The sequence below is a fragment of the Colletes latitarsis genome, chromosome 11, assembly GCF_051014445.1.
Source record: "Colletes latitarsis isolate SP2378_abdomen chromosome 11, iyColLati1, whole genome shotgun sequence".
Lineage (NCBI taxonomy): Eukaryota > Metazoa > Arthropoda > Insecta > Hymenoptera > Colletidae > Colletes > Colletes latitarsis.
In genome coordinates, this window is record NC_135144.1 from 7590967 (window position 1) to 7618377 (window position 27411).

The following is a 27411-nucleotide window of genomic DNA, read 5'->3' on the forward strand; positions in this document are numbered from 1 at the left end:
ATGAACGACGTCATTGGGGAGACGTCTGGTTCCGTTTCGTCGAGCAACGCCGGCAACAACAATAATAACGTGAATAATAATGGAAAAGCATCCGCTGTCGCGGCCGTAGTCGCCACCAATGGCGGCGAGAAGATCAGCGCGGCGGTCACTAAAGTTCTTCAGGGATACGATTGGACCCTGGTACCTGTTACTACCAAGTGAGTTTCCCGTTCAATATTATACTAATTTAGTAAGTGAGAAAAAGAAGTAGCGCGCGCGTCTCACTTTAGTCGTCTAAAATCGTTTCAACCCCGTGTGAGATCGTCTTGACGTAAGATTTAAGATCAAAAGTCTAATTTTTTTAACGATTCACCAATGCGTGTGACCAAACCATTCTTACTGGGGTTTTTAGATTTCTGGACATTCTTACAGTAATTCGAAACGAGCTTTAAAGGAACTCAAAAGGTTTTTTTCAGTTCCAAGCAGTTTGTATTTTCTGCGAGAGTACTTTTTAGTTTTTAGGAAAATGTCCTCGATCCTTAACGAAATCACTGACTTAATTGTTACATTTAGTTTTTAAATATAAGTAGAAATGTTATTTGATAGAGAGTAAAGAAATTATTTTGTTAGTTACACTGTCTTAAATACGTAGAAAACAAAAAATTTCTTAATAAATGTACAGTTGGTCCAAAAAGTCTTCGGCTACCTTGCGTATCAAGCAAATTTTTCGTAAAATTGTATAAGTTTGTAAGTAAAAATTCAAGCAAAATTTATTTTTAATGAATTAGTTTATTTTATTATACTGTAGAAAGGTTTGCAAATAAATTTTAATATACGCAAAATGAAAGTAATATTAAAATGAATTCACCAGTATACTGCTCATATCATTGCCTTAGGCAACATATTTACTAAAAATTCCCCAATGGAATTGAATGTAAATTCAGTGGTGTAATAATAACAAAATAAACAAATTTCTTATCGTGTGTATACATTAATGTATAAATATAAATTCAATATTTTGTTGGATGCCTCGTACATTTTATAATAGCTTTGAGTCTGTTTGAGGAATTGATTTCACAAGTTTTTTGGTAATTTCAACGTTTATATTATCCTATTCATATTGCAGGTAATTCTTGAGAGTGGTCATGCTACTAATATTATATTATGTTAATGATTTTTTTAAATATTCTTAAAGATGTACGATAATATTAAGATCAGGACATCGTGGAGGTGTTTGTAATTATACATCATAAAGTAAACATTTTTGAGTTTTTCTAACACAATGCTCAGGATCATTGTCCTGAACAAGAAATCATTTCCTAAGTCCAAATTTTCAGCTCTTGCTTTTAAATTATTTTTTAAAATATTTACGTATACATATTGGTCCATTTTCCCTTCGATAAAGTTCGATTTTCCAACACTGGTAGATGATACGTACCCCCATACCATCAAGGAACTATCGCCATGCTTTTACAGTTGGAGCTAAACACCTTTTATTCAATTCTTGACCAGAATTTCTCGAAACAATTTGTCGTCTTGTGATATTAAAAATTTCAAATTTACATCAATCGTTAAAAATTACTTCATTCCAGAACTCTTCCGGCTTATTAATATGCTCTTTTGCAAATTGCATTTTTTTTCGTCTGTTTTGCTCATTAATGGTTCTTTTTTTGCAATTCTACCATGTTTATTCTTTACGATTTGGTGTATTGTCTTCAAATTTTAAATTTAACGCTCTTCTTTATCAGTTAGTATCTTTGGTTGTACAGAGCGATGTTTATTATGCAATGAATTCTCATTTTTCTACTTATTTACAATACCTTGCACTGTTGTTCTTGCAATATTTGCAATGACTGCCCGACTGACCAAGTTTGCTTCTGTTTGAAAACAGAATAGCATCGAAAGCAAAACAAACTTTAACGACATGAAATTGTTCTTTTGGCAGTTTTACGAGATGGTCGAATACTTTTGTGACTCCCATTTTTCGTTACATCTTCAATATACATATGTTGTGTATATCATAACGTATTTGAAACCCATTGTACAGGGTGTTCGGACATCTTTGGGAAAAATTGTAATGGGAAATTTTAGACACCAAAATAGGACGAAAATCAAGAATACCAATTTGTTGATGGAAGCTTGGTTAAAAAGTTATTAACATTTAAAGTTTCGCCCGTACTAAATTTTTTTCTCGAAAATGTACAGGATTTCAGGGGCATGTCTATTGACCAAAAATTATTATAATTGACCTCAGCAACCAAAAATAATTTTTTTAGAACGATTTGAAATTTTTTAATTTAATTTTTTAATAACTTTTTAACGAATCCTCAGTCAAGAAATTGATATTCTTGATTTTCATCTTATTTTGGTTTCTAGAATCTCCCATTAAAATTTTTCTCAGGAGTGGCCAAACACCCTGTATATTATAATACAATAAAGAATGTTTTATAATTTTGCGAAAAATTCGTTCGATATGTTAAGGTGACCTGATTTTTTATAACATTATTTCTGTACAAAGTTGTGACGTATTCAAACAGTAAAGTCACTCTTGATTACAGGCGATCATCGACGTGCCAAAATGGCATGCGTTTACTGTTCTTTCGTTAGCAGCCATCTCGTTTTCGCGAGCAAACCCTTTTCTTATTCGCGGAAAGAAGTTGTAGTCCCCCCTCCCAGCAACCTGTGTCTTCGACGTTTTAATCACCGCGAGTCGTATTAGCAGGCATTAACGCGAGAAGCCCTCGCTAAGCGTTTTAGGCACGGTTGAGGTTCGCGCGACTGTAAAGAATGGGGAGGGGGTGAAAAAAATGAAGAAAAAGCCAAAGGAACGAGAAGAGTGGGGACGCAGGAGCGTGGCGCGGCTTTAAAAATACGTAACGCTAACTTAATTATGACGCACTCGTTTCCTCGGCTTGGGAAACGGCTGGTGGAAAAATGTCCTCGGCTGTCAATTAACGCAAATTAGCTAATTAATGCCCGATCTCGTCGAGTCGCTTCTCTCTTATTTTTTTCTCTCTCCGACGATCGCGACTCGTGGGAAGCGGAGAGGATCGAAAAAGGACTAGCGATACGAGGAACGACGTTTTTTTCGCCCGCGTATCGAAGAAGGGGACGAATTAATGGCCGTCTCGTTACGCCATACCGACGATCGTTACGATTCGATAAAATCGAAGCTGCGCTCCGAGGAAAATGACGCAACGGTTTCGAATGGCGATTCTCGTACGCGGACCCGCGTCCCTCGTTTTCGTTTCCTAGTCATTTCTTTCTTTTTATTATTGCACCACCGAATTTACGATCAATTCCATCGGGGAATTGTTAGTAAATTTTTAAACACGAATAATACACTGGTGAATACCGTGAGGTATTTTTTCTAGTAATAAAAATATTTTTCGAGACGAATATAGAGGTTATTGCGCATAGGTGCGCGCGCCATCAGGTCAGAGAAAATTTCCGAGTGTATCGCTATACAGCGCTGGCTTATCGCTAACCCTCAATTACACGGGGTTATCTCGGGGTAGCTAAAGGGTACGGTGTTTATTCCCGGCGATAGGGACCGATAAAATTGACTAGTTTTAATTCCCATGAAACCCATGAGAATACAACCCAAACTATTGCGTATTTCCTGTGTTTGTTCAAGGTAATACCACGCATTTTTACCCCCGTGATTTATCGCAGGTCGAATGCATCCCGTTTATTGTCGAAACGCAGTGTCTATTTCCAAATTTGGTTACTTTCTCAAAGAAAAGGCAATCCTCCATCGGAATTTATGCTGAAACAACCGAAACTGAGAAAATGGTGGATTTAGATTGCTAGTTTGAAATTTGAAATTTATGTTGACTTTTATTTAAATGAAAAGGAATGTTGTTATACTGGAATACAATGTTGGTATCACTTGTAAGAGTGTCAATTTTGGCAGCACTGTATACATTTAAAAAGTGCGTATGTAATAAATTAATAACGAAAAACGTGTCTGAATCCAGTGTGAAATTCTTCTACATCCACGTAATACCGAGTGCATATTCTAAATTATCAATGAAAGTGTCCGTTTCCAAATGAGAATGGTTACTTTCTGAAAGAAAAGGCAATCCTCCATCGGAATTTATGCTGGAACAACCGTACCTGTCAAAATGGCGGATTTAGATTACTAGCTTAAAGTTTGAAATTTATATTGACTTTTATTGAAATGAAAATGAAAATCTCTGTTTACCAAATGAGAATGGTTACTTTCTGAAAGAAAAGGCAATCCTTCATCGGAATTTATGCTGGAACAACCGTACCTGTTAAAATGGCGGATTTAGATTTCTAGCTCGAAGTTTGAAATATATATTTTTTAAATTAAAAATCTTTAAGGCGAGTATATCGTTATTATATAAAATTGTATATTTTCTATAACAATTGTAACGTTTTCTCGAATACTCGTCAAAACGTCGAACGAAGTATTTAAATTTAATTGTTCTAAAGTTGATCTCTGTAAGTCGTGTGATGTTTGAAATTTATATTGACTTTTATTTAAATGAAAATAAAAGTGTCTGTTTCCAAATGATAATGGTTACTTTCTGAAAGAAAAGGCAATCCTCCATCGGAATTTATGCTGGAACAACCGTACCTGTCAAAATGGCGGATTTCTAGCTCGAAGTTTGAAATATATATTTTTTAAATTAAAAATCTTTAAGGCGAGTATATCGTTATTATATAAAATTGTATATTTTCTATAACAATTGTAACGTTTTCTCGAATACTCGTCAAAACGTCGAACGAAGTATTTAAATTTAATTGTTCTAATGTTGATCTCTGTAAGACGTGTGACGTTTCGATTAGGAAAGATCCGTAGCTGGATTAAATTTCTAGTCGTTCCTGTACAGTGCACGTTTATGCGAAATAAAAATAGGAGAAGAAGCTGCAGCTGGTGCATCGTTTGACAGTGCCACGCCTACGTGTATTCGCCGGTGTACACTCGACCACGTAAACGAGGTGTAAAGACTCGAGGATGTTTTGCGTATCCAGGTAAACCGCGCGCACTGGCGTGAAAACCCTTGTTAGTGGACCCACGCTAATTACCAACGGCTCCTCGGGTTTACACACGGATTTAACGCCCCTCTTATTTCAAAGAGACCGAAATATTATACGTGCCTGTTTTCGAATCTTTGACTGCTTTTATCTGCGTTACTCGCTTCTCGCGGTCTTTCCCATCCTGCGCGACGGACAGCGAAGTCATTACACGCCAAACGTGGCGAAAAATACTTTATCACCGAAAATTATATATTTATCTCTTTGTGTCTTATTTTATACGGTTTTTATTTAACTCTTTACTTTAGATTTTTTAAAACCTTCTACTTCAATGTGCTTAATAACTTCTTTAAGAGATAAATATAGAGTGAGATAAAAAAAAATTTGTGAAATTTCAGGGTCGTGAATATTTTTTCTAGCGGTACCATGTATTCCTTTTTCCACATTTTTATAGAGAAAAGAAAGACGAATTCAACGATGTGTGATATATGTAAATTTTAATTTCTGGAAATTTCACTGTTTTAAAATTAGATGTGTCACTATTAGATGTCGATGCGACGTAAAAGAAAACCAGAAAATATCAATATTAAATTTTGCACACATTTTGTTTCCACCAAAGGGAAAGAAAGAAATCTCGCAAAAAAATTGTCATTAAGAGTAGCTAATTGTCATCATCAATTACAAGCATCTATTTATTCGAAAATGCTGCAACATGCGTGGTATGTCTCAAAATTGACTTCCTACAGACAGATATTTTTTATTGCGAACCAAGTGGCTTTTCCGGATGAAGTGAAAAAGAAAAAGTGTCAGTGCAACAAGCATGCATTTATTATCCGCTCGAGATGTAAGATTTTTTTGTGTTTTAACTGCATATATGATCTACGATATATCAACATCACTTCAATATCTATTGTCTATATTTATAATATACAAATATGGTTAATAACTTTAATATTTTACATATATCATGAGTAATATTTGTACTATAATCGTGCAAAGACCAAAGTCGAACAACTGGGATCCTTCCCTTGTAAGAGTATATTGAAATTTAATTTTTTTTTTATTTCTATTACAATATTTAGGAATTTTTTTGTTAGTTAAACCATTTGATAATAATAAGCTTTGCAATTATAAATTGAAATATTTATACAGAATGTTCGGCCACTCGTGGGAAAATTTTAATGGGAGATTCTAGAGGCCAAAATAAGACGAAAATCAAGAATACCAATTTGTTGATCGAGGCTTTGTTAAAAAGTTATTAACGTTTAAAGTTTCGCCTGTAGAACGGTATACTGGGAATGCATGCACGCAGCTATTCGTAGATTGCCATTCTACAGGCGGAACTTTAAACGTTAATAACTTTTTAACGAAGCTTCGATCAACAAATTGTTATTCTTGATTTTCGTCTTATTTTAGCCTCTAGAATCTTCCATTAAAATTTTCTGTATATTTAATTTAAAATCAATTTAAATTCATAAATTTTTAATCATGATCCTATAATTTATTCAACGGTATATCGTTACGTCTGCGTTACGTATTACGATGGAGGAATCTTGTCTTGAATTAGAAATGCAGTTATTGTGTGTCGAACGTAACGATGTTTCGTTATTCGATAACGTTTTATTCGTATCACTCGGTTCCTATTTAGTCTCTTGTCGTTGGCCGGCGCGAGGTCCTCGAACGAGGTTCGATAAAATCCATAAAGAAAACAGAACGAAGGAGGGGTCTCATACGGCAATCACGTCAGTCACGTCGATCCCTGACTGGACGGGGCAACAGTTTTATGAAGTCATCTTCTAGGAAAGAAAGGAATACGTCCATTCCTGCTCGTCACCCGTTGGCAGCGGCAGTATTATTTTAAGGCCGGTTTTAAGCGTGCCGCGCGACTCACCCGGCTGACCTGGGGGTAGCTACATGGATACAGAACTCCATGCGAGGATGCAGCTCGTATGTCTATCTGTACACCGTATCAGCCTCTGGTTATTTTCTTCTGCAAGTCACTCGACAGCCAGATCTGTTTTCGAAAAATCTCTTCTCGGATTTTCGACACTTCTGGTAATTCTTTTCCAATGGCGTCGCTACGGTGACTTACATAAACTACACTAAAATTCAGAATAAAGTTAAAATTGTATTTACTGTTTGTGGGAGAAGAACATCCTGAATTTTCAAGAGTTACGTTACAAAATTATTTTGAAACTACTAATTAGTCATACAAAAACAAAATTCTTGGAGGGTTAGTGGTTAACATTCTAAATTTTCAGGAGTTACGTTACACAATTATTTTGAAACTACTAATTGGTCATACAAAACCAAAATTCTTGGAGTGTTAGTGGTTAACATTCTAAATTTTCAGGAGTTACGTTACAAAGCTACCTTAAAATTGGTCATACAAAAACAAAATTCTTGGAGTGCTAATGGTTAACCCTTTAGCTACTTTGTTTGGTGTCCATAGCTACATATAGTGGACAAAATTTTTATAATACTATGATTTATTTCCAAAAGTTCGTTTAATCTATGCCTAAATATATGTTAGTAGCATGCCAAAATCAACAAAGCATTTAAACAGACTCATATGTAGTTGCTAACTATTATAATATTTGTGATATAGTAATATGTCGCTATTTTTCTGTAAGACATGTTTTAACACTTTCTTTCAAATGTATTCTATGAATTTTTTAATCCAGTTCACCCTACACACTTTCAGTAGGGATCAAATTAAAAATTTGTAGAAATTACTGTAAAACGTTTGTACAATAACATAACAAGAATTTGTAAACAATTTATACTTTGTGTTTTGAATCGTGGCCCAAGTCAAATATGAATCTTTCACCAATCTTTACGTCTGTAACATTTTTTCGCTAATTTGCATTTTAAGATATCGAAATGTTTACCTTTATTAAGAATATTGTCAATAAATTCCAATTTACGTTCTGTTTTTATAATCCAAATTCTTTGTATGTATTATTTGTAAATTAGAATACATTCGTGTAATTTTTATATCGACAAAAGCTAGTTCCACAAATGAATCTAAACTTTCTTGAACTCGTTATTCGCCTAAATAAAATATTAAATAAAAATGATAATAATCCAATTTCTATGTACGTTTTATTTGTAATTTAGAATATGTTTACGTAATTTTTAAATAGATGAAAACTATTTTACGAAAGAATCTAAAATTTGTTCAATTTGTTGTTTGCCTAAATAAAAATTAATAAAAAAATAATAAAATCTGCCTAGTTCTGGAGCGACGGTCGTTGAAATATTATGTCGCCTGCATTTGAAGAAAATAATCGTTTCCAATGAAGATAATGTCTTCGAATTACAGGGGTTCCGGCGACAAAAGGGCGGCCCATGTGAAGAGACCCATGAACGCGTTTATGGTGTGGGCCCAAGCAGCAAGACGAATACTGGCTGATCAATATCCTCAGCTTCACAACGCCGAGCTTTCGAAGACCCTCGGAAAACTTTGGCGGTGAGTTGTTTGCAAATTTCATTTTGCGATCGTAAAGTAAACGTACCGGTAACTGGCCATCTTAACACTAGGTTTACGGACACTCGTTGCGCATATTTTTATTGTAATTCGCTCTGTTAACAGTTACATTAAAATGCAATTTTTCTTTTAATTAGAGTGTATATTCATATCATTACATCAATTAAATCCAACATAAATTGTTAATAAATAATATTTATGAGTTCTGTAACGTTAGGTTTAGAATCTTAATGCGTCAAATTGACGTATTCCGTAAACCTAGTGTTAATCTTCTTTATCAAATTGCGTTCATAATATTTCTCTCCACACAGTCGACGCCGAAATCGAGCGTCGGCCATTTTGATGTATCGTATAAATCATCATAGCTTATGTTTTTATTGCATACATGACAATTATCATTCAGGATCATGTACACTGTGAACGCAATAAACTTTTACAGTAAAAAAAGTATAATACCACAGAACGGAATCGATCCCAGAACCCGGATTTATCAATCAGGAACTTTTCTTTACCAACGCTGCCTCGGTACCTAATGTCAATACTTATGATATACAGGGTGTTCGGCCACCAATGGGAAAAATTTTAATGGGGGATTCTAGAGGTCAAAATAAGACGAAAATCAAGAATATCAATTTCTTTACTGAGGCTTCGTTAAACAGTTATTAAAAAATTAAATTAAAAAATTTCAAATCATTCTGAAAAAATTATTTTTGTTTGCGGGGCTCAATTACAATCATTTTTGGTCATTAGACATATCTCTGAAATCCTATCCACTTTCGAGAAAAAAATTCGGGTAGATGCAGAAATTTGTTGGCAAAATAAAAATTTTTCAAATCATTCTAAAAAATTTATTTTCGGTTACAAAAGTCAATTACAATCATTTTTGGTCATTACACATACCCCCGAAATCCTACTCAGTTTCGAGAAAAATATTCCTTACCGAAAATATAATTTCAGACCAGAAATATCTCCCGTAAATTTCATGCGAATCTTTAAAACACCATAACTCCTGAACGGATTGGACGATTTTAATGTTTAAAAAAGCAAACAACGCGTATTTTGGTGTAGAATATGTAGAAATTCTAACAATAATGAAAAAATTGTTCCTTGACACCGTAAAATGAGAAAAACCCTCTAAAACTGGTCCAATTTTCAAATGGCCATAACTCCTACAATAGTGATTATATTTCCTTGAAATTTTTTTCTGAAGTAGAGCTCATGGATACCTACAAAAAAGTGTTAGACAACTTTTCTGTAGGGCGTCAAACAATTTTATTAAAAATGAAGAACGAATTTTTAAGAAAAATCGACAAGGGGTAGGTGCCTAAATTTTTCGGCGAAATTGAAAAGTTTCAAATCGTTTTGGAAAAATTATTTTCGGTTGCGGGGGTCAATTATAATAATTTTTGGTGAATAGACATACCCCCGAAATCCTACCCACTTTCTAGAAAAAAATTCAGTACGGGCGGAACTTTGAACGTTAAAAACTTTTTAACAAAGCCTCCATCAACAAATTAGTATTCTTGATTTTCGTCTTATTTCGGCCTCTAGAATCTCCCATTAAAACTTTTCCCAGGGTTGGCCGAACACCCTGTATATGTATGGTTCATAACTTTAATTGTTTATATCTTTAAAATTATTGAATATCTACATCTAATATTTTACATATATCATTAGGGGCATATGTACTATCACCTTGCAGACATTTGTTAAAATCGAAGTCGGACAATTGAGATCCTTTCCGTGTTAGAGAAACGTCAATGTATTAAAGACAGTAAAAGTACAATCTGTGCTTTAAATGAGGTCATACGTAATTGTTGTTAAGATTAACAATTATTTATATATAAAGCCTCTGAATTCTTTAAATGTTTTAAAAAAAGTATTCGTCGCAAAATATTGTTCCTTACACGTATACTTAATAACATAATAATATTAATCTTTCGATAATTCAGAATATCACACAAACGCATACTTTTAAGCTTCGATGGTTTTAACAAATTGTCATAGTAATTATTGCAGTTAATTTAAATCAATTTGTTTAGTAGTCTTAAGCATTTGTGCCACCACAACTATGCTGTGCCAATACTTATGATCAGCACTTTAGGTGCACTAGGATGAGGATTTTGTTGCACTTGATGTATTATAGTTTTTCTTTCTCGAACGGTTAAAATCTTTGGTCTTCCAGTACATTCGTTATTTAACAAACTATCACTTGCTTTTATCCGTTTAATGATGAATTGGATAGTCGATTTACTTCTACCCATTATTTTTGCTATCTCAACATAACTTTTGTCCTCTTGGTGTAATTTAAAAATTATTTTACGCTCTTCTAGAGTTGTCTCGGACTTCTTTCGACTCATTTCTGATTATTGATGTTACTTTGACACAATTTCGAACTAGACTACTTTATTGACGTTCATTCAACCGACTGTGAACTATGGAAATTATTTTCGAGGTGAAATGACATTCGAAACAAAAGAAAATCGATTTTGCTGAGAATGATACGAATACTTTTATTATTACGTACTATGTCGTGTAAAATTAATATATTTTTGCTATTAGTTAATCAATTTTGTTAGAATTTGGTATAAATAAACTTTATACATGTGTTCATTTATAAAAAAGTTTATTGCAAAATCTTACAGGCATCGTTTGATTTCAACAAATTTTTCCCATAAACAATGAGGGTACGAATACTTATGGGATTAATTGTATGAAAACTTTACTGAAAAAAGATACTTCAAAAGTGATATTTCGACTCATGCTGTTACTACCACAGTGTACGTACGTAAATGTCCGTCTCAATAGCAGTAACCCAAAAAATTTAAACATAAATGTTGAGTTCTTGGAATGCAAAAGCCTTCACAAGTTTCAAATTCTACAATAATGTAGTTTAGATATTTTTTAACCCCTTAACGTTCATGCCCGAGTCTGACTGCTTTGAAAAACGATATTTGTTTAATCCAACGGTTTAAGGGATGATAATATTTGTTTTTCTTCAAATTATACGTTAGATACAACATTGTAATTAACAAAAACTGCATTTTTAGGAACAAATCCAATAAAGAAAACTGATCATTCTTGGTTAACCCGAACAATATGAGGGGTTAAGGGGTTAAAAGTATGAAAATCTCCTGAAAATATCCTGGGCTTAACTTTTGACAAATTTTGTTTGCTTTCTATTAAACTATAATTTATCCTCGTCAATATCGAATAATTAATATTTGCCCGAACAATCAGGTATCGGGGCATTATTCTGGTCAGTTATTGATATATTTACCTCGCGCGAGGATTTGCGTCTCCGGATATCTGTTTCTGGCGCTGAGGCACCGTCCCGATAAAATTAATCGACACCACGTGTCCCGGAGTCGTGGGCTGTGCGCAGTTACAAGATCAGATAATGTCGATTCTCACCATGATGGCATCCAGCCATAAATCTCGACGAATCTCTGGTTTTCTTTCTCCACCTTTCCCGTGATAACTCGATCAAGAAAACGATCAGCTGTTTTGTCAACGTCGACCGGAGCTGGCCCGATCCAGGCAACCACTTGTTCTTCGCCCGTTCTATTTTTACAGGCGAACGTATCGCAGTTAGTCTTTTTTCCAGGTCCACTACACACGTTCGCACACATTTTCACCACGTGGCGCCGAGTGGTGCACGTGGTACGATCATGCCCGGTTGACAACCGCGCGGACCCTTCGGGTATTTTTTCCTTTTACGTGGCAAAACCGGAAGCCAACGTCGCCGTGGACGCGCCGAATATCCAGCGACGCGGAACGCTTATCCGATCGATCGACATCGACACGGACGAGAGCAAATCCGCACGAGAAAGTCGCGGAGACAAGACGGTATAAACGTTGAACAACTCGAGGAAGATATTCCGTTTCTTGGTCGAGGCTAACGAGATGCCCCAGTGGGTCCTCCAACGAGGATCATAGGACGTGCCGACAAGGACTCCCGCGGCGAATCATTTTATAATACCGCTCGATCGCGATTCCGATCGACGATCGAACCGTTCCGGCGATCCGCTCTCGGATGTTGCTCTTTAACGTCAAAATAGAGTATCGCGGTATTCCTCTCCGAACTAAATCGTTTCTGATGCGTAATGGGCTGACTGGCGATCGGAGAGGAAACACCAACTACCCGTTAACGAAATCTTGATTAGTCACGAGTCAGAGATTCGCTGATCGGAAGGACAATAAATTAGTATTTTTCAATTCGTTCTAGTATCTACGATCTAAAGGTTTCGTCATACGTTTTACTAACAGGGGGAAACTCGGTTGTCGATCCCTGAATTTTAGCTTCTAAAAAGTAATTATTTAACACTTTTCGAAATAGACCCGGGACTAATTAACACCGGCTACCGGGGCCAACAGACCATCCCGACGGCCTACCGAGTTTCTTCCGGCCTTCCAATGAAAACACGCCCTATGTGTTCGATGCTTTCGAATCTGTGCGTGTTATTAACCCTTTGAGGGTTTGCACGTTTGTAGATTTAAGTCATCTGGTTCAAAAAAATGTAGCATTATGAGGGCAACTACTCAACAGTTTTTGAAATATTTATGATTAGAGCTTTATTATTGTCTTAATTACAAATTTATTTTAAATAATTACCGATTACTGATGTGACCTACGGACAACATCCAAAAATTCCTAACATAGAAGTTAGAAATCAGGGCTGATTCCTATTTCCACGAAAACACATAATATTAAATAAATTCTAAATAAAATTTCTTAATAAAAAAATTTATTTTCTACGTTTCTTATACTAGAATATATTTTTTACAAAATATTAAGACTACTATGCAAGAAGAATATATTAAACCTTCGTCAACAGTGTCTGAAAACAAACGAAACGTAATGAGAAAACCATTCGTTACGGAATAAGCATAAGAAAGTTCTTACTTATTGTTGATTATAGCAGTGTTACTTATCGTAGAAACATGCAAAGCATAGGTCATATCGACATGTATTAAAATTATATATTTTCATGGGCGAAAAATTAATACAAAATAAAAAATAGATTGAAAAAAAATGATTAATTACGGAACTGGACTCGAACCCTAGTTCTCCCCATAGTAATCTTCGGATATTGCCTGTAAGCCACAACAGTAATGCATAATTATGTACTTGAAATAAATCTGTCGTCAAGACAATAATAAAGCTTTAATCATGAATAGTTCAAAAACTATAATGCTACATTTTCTTGAACTGAATGACTAAATCTACAAACGTGAAAAGTTTCAACTAAATCAATGACCCGAAGGATCTGCACTCTACTTGTTAGTTTCATGTAGCAACTTGAGTGTCGAGCAAAAGACGATAATAGTTGGTTATGTTTCATTTAGGTGCACTTCATAGTAAAATATTATGGTTATTATTTTACTTATTATTTTATAGTAATTATTATTCTTATTTAAAACTTTCAAGGATTGATCTCCAACCTGGGCAATCAAAAAATTCTAAAACTTGGGGGATTAATAGGGTACACATAGATATGTATGATGCAATATTTTTGATATGAAAATTTACTTCAAGATGTGAAAATATTTGGATATTTTATATTTTATTGTTATAATTTACAAAATGCACAAGGTAGAAAAAAAGGTTTCCATAATAAAAGTTACTTCTTTGAAGTAGATCTGTCGTTAAATGTTATTTCACGTGAAAGTCACTGTTTCGAAAATTTAAAAACAGTATAAATAATGCTTTTTTAATATAAATAAAACATTTGGGAAAGTTTAAGCACTCGACCCCTTTTAATTATTTATGAAGGTTATTTATAGTAATAATTGAGGTCTCTCAAAATGGTTCCAATACGAACTCGTTCTGATAATAAGAAACCCTAAGAAACCTCCAAAGGTTTTAAAGTTTTAGTTGTGTAAAACTAAATATGCACTGTTTCATCACCACTTTAAAATTGTTATATACAAATTACACCAAAATTGTTCATCCAGCTGGCAATTTTTATTTCATTTTATATCTATCGGTATATAATGGATGTTTGAAGACCACTTCTCGCGAAAGTTACTTTTGATTACAATAGTTCTAGGAACTGTAGTCTACTTGACCGGGTTCAGCCGCTAGATTGGTTTTCGTTTGAAGTGTTAATGGAATAAAGAAACTTCTTTGCATAGTTTCCTCTTTCACTGTGGCGTTTCAGCCTTCGTCTCTTCCAAAACAAAGTTTCTAATTCTGTATCTAGTAGGAGATACACGTAACCAATGAAATCGTTGTTTCAAGCATTTCGACAGTGTCTTCTAAAAAAATAATACTTACTAACCTTCTAGTAAACCAAGTTAATTGAAATACCAGATGCATTAAACGAAAAATATTAATTTTATTCGTTACGTAAACTATATCTCCGCAATTTTCTTTTTTACCACTTAAATGTTTTCAGTTTCAGATTCGAAACCATTACGCGTTTTGAGAAAAACAATATTTTCTTAATCTGTAAATGGGGGAAAATATGTGAAAAAAGAACTATGCGTCTCGATTCGAAAGGTTTATCATAAACTAATATAAACTTGATATTTACAGGCACAATGTATTTATGTAAAATTAATTAATAAAACTTTTATTCAAAATGTCTATGCGCAAGTTTACGTAGTTTAAGATTGCCATGTACTATATTGTTTTTAATATTTTATGCAACGTGCATAAATTGGTTAAAAACATAAGTTTTTTTATCTCTCCTTGAAAAAACAATTAGCCCATCAGAGACGTCTGGTTTTTCTCCGATTATTTGCGAAAAAGTAACAGCTCGGTGGAGCAATCGGCGTCGATATCTGCGTGGAACCAGGTGTAGGCGTCAGAAATAAATCTTCACCTTTTTCTTCCGCCTTGAAAGGTATCGCGTTCGGATATTAGACGCGGTGTTTGTCGACGAAACGAAAACAGATATTCCCGGTTCATCCTTGGCGCGTGCTAGCAGCTGCCGGCCGGTTCCTGTCGCAGATAAAGTGCCCCCAAGGATCACAATAAACGCCTTGTCCCCGTCAGGTGAATTTTTCCGAACCTGCCCCCTCTCCTGCACCCCCCGACCCCTCGAGACCTCGTGCAAATAACGCCCGTGACGAACAGGTAAATGCATCTTATCTGACGGAAGCAACGTGTCACGATCTCCCTCGCGGTTTCGTTTCTTCCTTCTGATGTCTCTGTGTGTAACCTTTTATGTTTCCCAACTTCCATTCCACCGCACGATCCTCTGCTGCAATTATGCGTCAATTTCTGCCTCTACAAACGTTTTCAAGTATCGAATTTCTGGTCCTTAACGCTAGATTTACGAAATCCGTCAATTTGACGGGTGTCAAATTCCATACTTAAAGTTACAGAACTCGTAAATATTATTTATTAGCAATTCGTATTAAATTTTCTTGATGCAACGATATGAACCTATTGCCCCAATTAACACTAAAACTACCAAAGCAGTCAAAGTGATTCGTAATTTCTAATAAAACTGGTAAAAAATGTGCTCGACTAAATTTTTGAAAACTTACCATAATTTTCTGTAAGAGAATGAATTAATTTCTTTGGAACAAATAAATACACTGCAATTGTTGGTAGTTCTAGTGTTAAAAGAATAACCACATTTTAATCTAACCGTCAACGAGACGACTTTCGATAAAATTATGGGCTATTAATATCCGTAAATCTAGCGTTAACTTGGGGCCCAAACAATTTGGTCTCCTTTGTAAAGGAAGTTATTAAATATTTATTTTCATTCCGTCTATTATTATTATTATTACAATAATGCATTTTAACGGGCAATGTCCTTTTTACAAACTTATACAGGGTGTTCGGCTATCCCAAAATCAAGAATATCAATTTCTTAACAGAGGCTTCATTAAAAAGTTATTAAAAAATTAAATTAACAAATTTCAAATCATTCTAAAAAAATTATTTTTGTTTGCGGGGCCCAATTACAATTATTTTTGGTCATTAGACATATCTCTGAAATCTTACCTACTTTCGAGAAAAAAATTCGGGTAGGTGCTGAAATTTTTAGACGAAATTAAAAAATTTCGAATCATACTAAAAAAATTATATTTAGTTATAAGGGTCAATTACAAGCATTTTTGGTGAATAGACATACCCCAAAATCCTACGCACTTTCGAGAAAAAAATTCTTTACCAAAAATCTAATATGAGGCTAGAAATGCTCCCCTGAAATTTCATGCGAATTTTTAAAACACTATAACTTCTGAACGGATTGGACGATTTTAATGTTCAAAAAGCCAAACGTCGCGTATTTTACTGTAGAATATGTAGCAATTATAAAAATATTCGAAAAGTTGTTCCGTAACCTCGTAATGTTAGAAAAACCCCATAAAAATGATCCAATTTTCAAACAGCCATAACTCCTACGATAGTGAATATATTTCAATGAAACTTTTTTCTGAAGTAGTGCTCATGGGTACCTACAGAAAAGTATTAGACAACATTTCTGTAGGACCTCAAATAAAATTATCAAAAATGAAAAACGCATTTTTAAGAAAAATCGACAGCGGGTAGGGTGCTGAAATTTTTCGGCGAAAAAAAAATTTGTAATTAATTCTGAAAAAATTATTTTCAGTTGGGGGGGGTCAATTACAATCATTTTTGGTCATTATACATACCCCAGAAATCCTACCCACTTTAGAGAAAAAAATTCAGTACGGACGGAACTTTAAACGTTAATAACTTTTTAACGAAGCCTCCATCAACAAATTAGTATTCTTGATTTTCGTCTTATTTCGGCCTCTAGAATCTCCCATTAAAATTTTTCCCAGTGGTGGCCGTACACCGTGTATAGCTAAACAGAATATCAAATATTAAAATGATACAAAGTTTATAAATATAACACAAACATGTATTATATTTAATAATATTAATTTTACCTTTCTAAAACTTTGAAACGACGACTATAATAATATAAATATGTCTCGTGCTAAGGAATTACGATTGTGGCTATCGCAAGCTGTCTTTGCAAACTTTCAAACGTTGGGCGGAAGTGGTATCAAGCTGCCGGATGTAATCGCGATTCAAAATTCCCTAGCATTTTCTTTGACGTTTGCAGAACATCAAAAACTACTAAAGAATATTGCAATCCTTATTTAAGCTCTTCAAGGATACTGACACATATGTGTATACCTAGTATTTAAATTATTTTATATCATAATTAAACTGCGGATGTTTATGCAAATGCATATGTCTCTAGGAAATAAATAAAAGAGTAAAACTTAGATAGAAATTTGTTTCATTACTAGAGGTCCCTAAAAATGTTTTGCATATTTTTTATAAAAACATGTGTTGAAACATACTGCATATGTCATATATGTCTATTGCATTTCTTTTCATAAAATTAATGCTTATATGGGCTTCCGAGCATCTATTTCAGTCTACTAATTTAACGTCTGTATACGATAGTCTTGGCAGAAATGACAACATAGTTCATAAATTCTACGAATAGTATTGATCAGTAATTTTAAAGTATTCCTGGCAGATATGTTCTACGTAAACGAATTTTATGAGGTCACACTGTTAAAGACCCCAAAACAGTTAAAGCATGCTACTTCAGTAAATTCAAATATGCCCCAATCACATCTTGTAATGTTGAGCGTTTGCTCTCAGCTTATAAATTGACTTTAAGCGATAAACGTCATCAACTAACTCTTGATAATATTGAAAAAAATACTCGTAATATATTGTAATTTAAATTATAATTGATTATTATTATGTTTAAGCAATAAAATCATTTGAACGTATTTTGAATATGTTTTGCATATTCCTGTATATTTTGGCATATTATTGATACATACAGTGACTGTTACTTAAAATCGTACACCTAGCGGTTCAGCCGATATTTTTTCAATAAAACATGAAAATTGTACTAAATTCTTGAAACTCGTATAGAGGCATATAGTGTACTGTTTCTTTATTTGATACATAACAACAATATAAAAAAACCTTTAGTAGTACTCGGTAAATTAAATAAAATTTAAGGTTGCTTATGAAACTTAGTTGTCTGTAAAAATCTGTATTTGATATATGTCACTTATATATTTTTACATATTTTATAATAGTAACCACCAGAGTTATGAATGATTGTTTATAGTTAAATTTTCCACTGATATAACACGACAGCATTGTCACAAAATTGACAAATGTTATAGATGAATAACAATTCGCATTTTTGTTTTTCAGGAACAAAATATTTTGACCCTGAAGAGGTTAACGGAACAATTTTGAAAAAATTTAACGGAACCCGTCGATTATACGCGTCTCGTTCAAGGTTGGGGTGTCCCGATCCTCCGGTTCTCTGCGATCCGTGCGAAATCGGAACGTGGCGACACTCGAGGCGCACAAACGACAGCGTAGATACCGCTTTGCAACACAGAAGTGCCGTAGAACTAAATTAGTTGACCCTGTGTTGCATCTGGCGTGGAAAAACCGTGACTGCAACACGGTTCGCTATCGTTTCGGTGCTGAAAAAAAAACTCGAGGCAGAGTCCATTGACCAGATGGGATCTCTTCTCTCTCGTTCGCTCGTACTCTGTGACAAAACATCTCGCGCGTTTCGACTCGAGAGATACGAGGCTCGAGCACCTCTCGACCGCGGAGTCCTCGTGGGATTTAAATTTCTTCTCGCGGCGGGCGTTCTTCGTCGAACCCCTTCGATCCCATCGTGTTTCCTGACGCGGGACGGTAAGCGCCCGGGTCCCGGGGACCACCGGTAGCCCACGTATCCGCCGCTTCGTGAATTTCGTACAACGGAAACGATAACGCGGCGAATATAAACGAGAGTCGTGGAATCGTTGCTGGAATCCTCGAGATCTCTCGCGGCCGACACCGGAAGAGCTTATCGTGCCCGTGGCTTTACGAGCCCAGTGGGAACATAAACACCCGAGAATTAAAGACTAACACGAGATGGAGTCGAACGAGCGTGCTGCCATGACCTCGGTACCACACGGTTGCGCGCGTGTGCGTCAGCTCTGCGCCCTTAAGACTCCACGCAGCCCAGAAACACTAACCAGACCTCCCATTTCGACTCCTCGAGTATATCGTACGGGTGATAGAAACGCTCTCGTTCACCGAGCCTCTTGTGGTGCCGGATACGCGCCGCTACGAATCGTCCAGAATCACACACGCGTCGTGTGAACCGTAATTGCTTCGTGAATCAGCTTCGATCGACGACTGATTTCACGTTATATTGGAAACACGGTTCCCCAGTAAAATTGCCCATCGATCGATTAACAAAGAATGGTGGTAGAAGTAGGCCGATTTTGGACCACGCAAATGAAAACTTTTAATATCTATTAAAAAATATGAAATATACAATTATTTATCCGGGAAGCGATGGGAAAGTTATTGAAAATAAGCGTAATCCTTGAAATATCGTCGTCCGTAATATTTACTAAATACTTTGATATTTTCTTGTTTACAAACTGATTTATCAGTAAAATAATTATTTTAAATAATAGAAGGTAAATTCTTCATAATTTAGTGTCGAGTATATTATAAAAATAATAAAATTGTGGTTAAGAGTAAGAATCGTCAACCCATGCACCAACATTATATTCGCAATAAGGAGCAATGTTTGAATGTTTGACTAAAAGGTAATATTATTTGATTTAAAAATATTTAAAAACATAGATACTTCGATATATATAATATAAAATATATACAATTATATACGTCATTCGAACACTGTTAAATATTTTGCGTATATATTATTAGATAAAAATAAAAATGAATTAAAAACTATTAATACGTATGGATATAGAGCTGCTCTCACGCAACAGTAATCTTATGGTTTTTTGGATATGCTGGACACCAAACCACGACGAACTTGCCTACTAAATTTCTAAATAGCTATTTTAATGATACATCATAAGAAGAAGAATATATCGAAGTATTAACTGGGTAAGTATTACGGAGAGTACTTTATCCTTATTGTTAATAACTGTCCCAGCACATCCCGGATAAATAATTATATATTCCATATCCTTTAGAAGATATAGAATCATACTCTGATAAAATTTTCTGTTGTCAGCATGGTCCAAAATCGGACAAATTCTACCACACTTTTTTCAGGGAAACATTTCTGGCCACGCATTATATTTTGGGTAAAGAATTTTTTTCTTGAAAGTGCATAGGATTTCGGAGGGTTGTGTATTCACCAAAAATGATTGTAATTAACCCACGCAATCAAAAATAATTTTTTCAGAATGATTTGAAATTTTTAATTTCTGCACCCTGTTGATTTTTCTTTAAAATTTGATTTTCATTTTTGATAAATTTGTTTAACGCTCTATGCAAATGTTGTTTAATACTTTTGTGTAGGCATCTATGAGCTCTACTGCACAAATAAATTTCAATGAAATACACTCACTATTATAGGAGTTATGGTCGTTTGAAAATTGGACCATTTTTATGGGGTTAAGGAACAACTTTTCCAACATTCTTAGAGTTTCTAAATATTCTTCACCAAAATACGCGTCGTTTGCATTTCGAAACATTAAAATCCTTCAATTCGTTTAGAAATTATGATGTTTTAAGCACACGCATTTATTTTTACACTTTATAGTATAGGACTGAATCAACCAGTGAGCAAAATAAGCACGTGCTTAGGATACGAAGGGAAAGGGGCACCATAAAATCTTTTTACTGCCAGGTTATAATGACGAGGGCCGGCATATTGGGTTGGTCGAATAGTAAAAGCATATAATTATTTAATAGTTAATATTTCATTATATATTGCCACGAAAAAGTTCAAGAATTCTATTCTTTTTATAATTTGGGCATAATTTTACAAATAAACATCCAAAAGGAGCATTTTCGACGTATTATGCTGTTATATTTTGGAAAAGGAACAATCGAAGCTCAAATCTGTACATTTATGTAAAATGTACAGAGAGATGGTCACCTAACAACGAGTCGAAAATAGTTTTTAATACGTTTAATGCGTTGGGGGCCACTGGTGACCGGCGATGTCAACATTAGTAGAAATACATAATTAGAATAAATGGCAATCATTGTTACTACAATGGTGTGTAGAAATTAATGCAGTATACAACCAGTACAGTTTTCACGATATATCACGACCATTTTACTAAAATTTTGTGCGGTTGTTCTAACTAGTTTCTTCGAATTTTTTTCATAATATATTTTGCAAAATCGACGCACAGCTCTCAGCACTTTTTTCATTCTTTCTTTTAAATCATGACTCTGTGCACTAAAAATTCGTTCATAAAGTATAAAAATGTAAATGTCCAAGTTTTACTTTGAGCCACTGTATTTAGTATAAATATAAAATAAAATAATACAGATTTTTCGTTTCCCTTATCTTTCTTTAAAACTTTCGAATCTGTCGGTAGCATAAGTGTTCATGATATTTGAAAGTCAATAATTATATGATGTATAATATACAGGATGAGTATCGTAACTTGACAATTTCAAATATCTCATAAATTATTTGTTGTACAAAAAAGTGTTTTAGATTAAAGTTGCATCGTTTTTAGAGGGGGATTTAGTGCTGTAATCGGTTCTATGTTATTTTGACTTTTTTATCAAGATATGAAACACACTTTTAATTATTTAAATGGAATGATTAATAATTTTTCATGAATTTAGATAAAATATTACATACTATATAGAAAAGTATTATATCAAATAGAGTACATTAACCATTCTATTTAAAAAATTGAAAGTGGCATTCATATTTTGATAAAAAAAAAAACAAAATAACATGGGACGTATTACAGTAATATATGTCCCTCTAAAAACCATGCAACTTTTATCTGAAACATTTTTTTGTACAACAATAACTTATGAGTTATTTGAAGTCATCATGTTACGAGACTCACCCTGTATGTATTATGTATAAACATATTATTATGAAACAATGTAATGATTATTCGCAATATATTTTACATTTGAAGCATTTACAACTACTTGTAAAAGAAAGAAAGTGTTAAACAACAAATTTTTAATTCACACGATTTTTATCGCTTGAAATCGTAGAAGAGAATAGGAAATTATACGAACTTATTGAAATTTATAAAATAGCGTGAAAGTAATTGTTTGAACCCTTTAATCTAGAGCGAATAACCCCTCAACTCAATGCTCATCTTTCATCATTAGACTGCGGATGTTTATGCATTTCAGAGAAATTTTAATTCTCAAAAAACTACAGAATCCACTTAATATATAAATACATAAGCAATACTTAAAATAAGATACGAATTATTATATTTAGGGGTTGAGACAACCCTCTGTACAGCTCCCATTTCATTAATTTTATTAATAAAAATTTGATTTTGCATTAAGATCTGCAGTCTATTCATTGTCCTTAGATACGGTCACGTTTAGCTACGACAATCGTAAGTATGTGAAGATTTAATTCTGGTTGCAGGTTACTTTCAGACAACGATAAGAAACCCTTCATCGAGGAGGCCGATCGTCTTCGCGTGATCCACAAGCGCGAGCATCCCGACTACAAGTACCAACCCCGACGTCGAAAGCAAAATGGGCCATCTGGCAGAGAGGGCTCGCCCTCGAGGAACCAAAGCAACGTCACTTTCAACGTGTCCAGGTCCCTGAAGCAGGAGGACATGAGTCCCAGGGGCGCGCAAGGGCCCAACTCGCCTCAGAGCGGAGTCAGCTCGTCTCCACCGACCACTCCGAATCAAGGACTTTCCCCGCCGACTCCTCCTACCACCCCCCGCGGACAACATTTCATCAATCAGGTGATTAGGAATTCTCGTTTCTTCGAACTTTTTTCACCAAGTGTCACAGTCTGAAGGAGTACGTTAAAAAGTAATCAAAAGTCGAAAAATAAGGACCATCCTAGTGAACACTCTGTATGATCAACATCCGTAAATCTAGTGTTAAAGATTCTGATGTTTGATGTGTTTATAAAGAACAATGGATTCGTTTGTTTGTGCAGGGAAATCAGCCACAACAGAACAGTACCATCTACCACCAGGACCTCGTGATAACGTCCTCGAGCGAGTCTCTGCATCAACAGCAATCCGGAGTTGATTACCGGTACATCGATGTTGCCGACGGTCTACCGATCGAGGAAGGACAATTGAACGGGCTGGGAACCTTAGGAGGCGTCGGTCTGAATATTCCCCTAACTCTTCAGGAGTGTGAGGTCGAGAGCAACGAGCTGGATCAATACCTACGACCACAGGTGCCACCGGTGCATATACCTGCCCCGTCGACCACCTCGTCTCCGTGGATATTCAACAGGTAAATCCAGAAACTCTGTAACGACGACATTTTCTGTGCATCAACCTCCTAATATACAGTAAGGATGAAAACTGAACACACATACGACATTTTAACAAAAATAATTTTTTTTTTTTTCAATATTTGCATGTAGAATACAAAAGAAATAAAATACTTAGTATTATCCACAATCTTCTGGCTTTTTAAAGCAAAAACATTTGCGATATTATTATTTCGTTTCGTACAATCTTTTTTTCTAGTCAGTTTTGCAACGCAACTAATTTTTAGTAATCGTTTCAGATTTTGGTACACTTAATATTTCGTGCATAAACCTTTAACCTTGATAACTGCTTTAATACCTTTAGACATACTTAATAGTATTTGCAATACTCTGGTGTAATAGAATACGACACGTATATTAGTACAATATGAACGAGTATCGTCGAAGCACGCATCGATAGTGTTTTATTGTATTTCTGATTATATGTTAACACTAGATTTACGGGCTGAACCAATTTGAGTCATTAAATATTTTATTGCTATATATATAAAACTTATTATTTTTTAAATACATATGTTGGTTTTTAGTTACGTAATGAAATATATGTAAATATTAATTCCTTCCCTACGCCGCGCCGACCCCATCATTTTACATTGTCGAATGTAGTATACTATTTTTACGGTTATGAGCCAATTTGGTTCATAAAATGATTTAACAATTCATCACTTTAAACGCATGAAATTTATGACTTACACAAAGAAAGTTCTTATGAGAATTCTAAAAACACTTTTTCTAAAAAAACTAATAAAAATAAGAGAAGAATAATATCGAAAGTATTTCTATTCCATTGTTGAAAATTCATATTATTGACGTGCAGAAGAATTGTCAAGTACAAATATCATTTAATAGAAGTAGATGAAAGACCTTTTGTGGTAAATATAATAAAAAGATATTCCTGAAAATGTATTTAAAAAACGAAGATTCTATGTAAAAAATATTTTCAATGAAGTTTTTAATAATAAATCTTTCGTTTAAATTGATTTAAAACCATTTTTTTTTTGCAAAAAACTTCAATTTTGTTGCATGAGTCAAATTGGCTCACTTCATCGAACACATACAGGGTGTTCGGCCACCCCTGGGAAAAATTTTAATGGGAGATTCTAGAGGCCGAAATAAGACGAAAATCAAGAATACTAATTTGTTGATGGAGGCTTTGTTAAAAAGTTTTTAACGTTTAAAGTTCCGACCGTACTGAATTTTTTTCTAGAAAGTGGGTAGGATTTCGGGGGTAAGTCTATTGACCAAAAATGATTATAATTGGTCCCTGCAACCGAAAATAATTTTTCTGGAACGATTTGGAATTTTTGTATTTCTCCGAAAAATTCAGCACCTACCCCCTGTCGATTTTTCTTAAAAATTCGTTCTTCATTTTTAATAAATTTGTTTGACGCCCTACAGAAAAGTTGCCTAATACTTTTCTATAGGTACCCACGAGCTCTACTTCGGGAAAAAGTTTCATTGAAATATATTTACTATTGTAAGAGTTATGGCCATTTGAAAATTGGACCAGTTTTAGGGGGTTTTTCTCATTTTACGGTGTCAAGGAACAACTTTTTCATTATTGTTAGAATTTCTACATATTCTACACCAAAATACGCGTTGTTTGCTTTTTTAAACGTTAAAATCATCCAATCCGTTCAGGAGTTATGGTGTTTTAAAGATTCGCATGAAATTTACGGGAGGCATTTCTGGCCTGAAATTATATTTTCGGTAAGGAATTTTTTTCTCGAAAATGGTTAGGATTTCGAGATATGTCTATTGACCAAAAATGATTATAATTGGTCCCTGCAACCGAAAATAATTTTTCCAGAACGATTTGAAATTTTTTTTTTTCGCCGAAAAATTCAGTAGCTACCCCCTGTCGATTTTTCTTAAAAATTCGTTCTTCATTTTTAATAAATTTGTTTGACGCCCTACAGAAAAGTTGCCTAATACTTTTCTATAGGTACCCACGAGCTCTACTTCGGAAAAAAGTTTCATTGAAATATATTTACTATTGTAGGAGTTATGGCTGTTTGCAAATTGGACCATTTTTATGGGGTTTTTCTAACATTACGAGGTCAAAGATCAACTTTTCAAATATTTTTGCAATTTCTACATATTCTGCACCAAAATACGCGACGTTTGGCTCTTTGAACATTAAAATCGTCCAATCCGTTCGGGAGTTATGGTGTTTTAAAAATTCGCATGAAATTTATGGGAGGCATTTCTGGCCTGAAATTATATTTTCGGTAAGGAATTTTTTTTTCGAAAATGGTTAAGATTTCGAGGGTATGTCTATTGACCAAAAATGATTGTAATTGACTCCCGCAACCAAAAATAATTTTTTCAGAATGATTTGAAAGTTTTTAATTTAATTTTTAAATAACTTTTTAATGAAACCTCAGTTAAGAAATTGATATTCTCGATTTTCGTCTTATTTTGGCCTCCAAAATCTCCCATTAAAATTTTTCCCAGGTCGGCCGATCACCCTGTATAACCAGCATTCGCAAATTTAATGTTAATACATATATGCCTACGCGGAACGCCCAATGATTGTATGCATCCCCCTCAATCATACAGTCGTGAGCAAAAACTAACTTCGTTAAAGTACTTGACACTCGAGTCGATCGCGAACCTTTGGACAAAGCCGTTTCGACTTTCGTTTCCAGATACGAGGAGGAAGTCGAGAGGCCAAACAAGCGTCACTGCTCGGAGCAAACGATCGCCGAGGCACCCTGGGAGGACAGGCCTCAAGAGATAGCCAGATACCACGAGCTTCAACCACCCCTGCCTCCGATGCAGTACATATCCTCGTCCCACAATGCGCATTATTCGCACGCGAGCACGCAGATGAGCCATCCACACGTGTCCACGTCTTACGCGCAATACCAACGTTACGTACCTGGCATCGAAGCTTGGCCCCACTACATGTAGAGGTACCAATGTAATATCGCGAAGAACAATCGCACTTTCGTAGATATCGTTGAAATTTTACACTTTTACGGTCGTACGGGCAGAAATAAATTCGTTCGAACGCCAAGGGTGGTGCGTGTACTCGACTCGGGCTGTCAAACTGCGTCAAACTGCGTCAAACGCTGACAAATTCGAGCAGCTTAACTGCTTCGAGATCGTTCGGGACCATTCGAACCGAGATACGTCGGGATTCGCTCGCGTTCGTTGGCGTTTGACGAGGTTCGACAGCTCGGATCGAACATCCACATACCTCTCTAGAACACGCATCTTTCGATCCAGGTGATTCGAGAATCGTCTTTGGACGTCCGCGTCGATCTCCGATCGGGGACGTCGGAAAATAGCCAAATATGCGAAGCAGTTAGCGATTAATTATAGCGTTAGGAGTTCTATGTTTAAGCATACACGAGGAGGGGAGGGGGGGGGGGGTGTAGTGTCGCGATGATTTCAGCACACGAACGGCGCCGAAACTCGACGGTTCCTTTGCTTTAAATGTCCGTTTTTACGCGATGCATGGAAAGTTACTTAACACTATTTCTACCAAAGGTGTCAAAGCCACTTCGACAATGAGTATAAATTTTCTCGTAATATTTTTGACATTTTAGGTTTCCTTCTGTTCCGGTTATTTTATTTTCACGCATCTAAACAAATCTCGAAAGGTCGAAACGATTACGAAATTTTATACCCGTTTTGGGAGCTGCTTAT

General features: G+C 34.9%; 1 protein-coding gene across 1 annotated transcript; it reads left to right on the plus strand.

Annotated features, from left to right (window-relative positions):
* On the plus strand, nucleotides 1-27065 carry LOC143348240 (transcription factor Sox-9). Its single transcript, XM_076778247.1, has 5 exons — nucleotides 1-197; nucleotides 8312-8458; nucleotides 22873-23206; nucleotides 23407-23714; nucleotides 26406-27065. The coding sequence occupies exons 1-5, from the start codon at nucleotides 1-3 to the stop codon at nucleotides 26668-26670; spliced, it is 1251 nt and encodes a 416-aa protein (XP_076634362.1). The 3' UTR covers nucleotides 26671-27065.
* The last annotated feature ends 346 nt before the right edge of the window (nucleotides 27066-27411 follow it).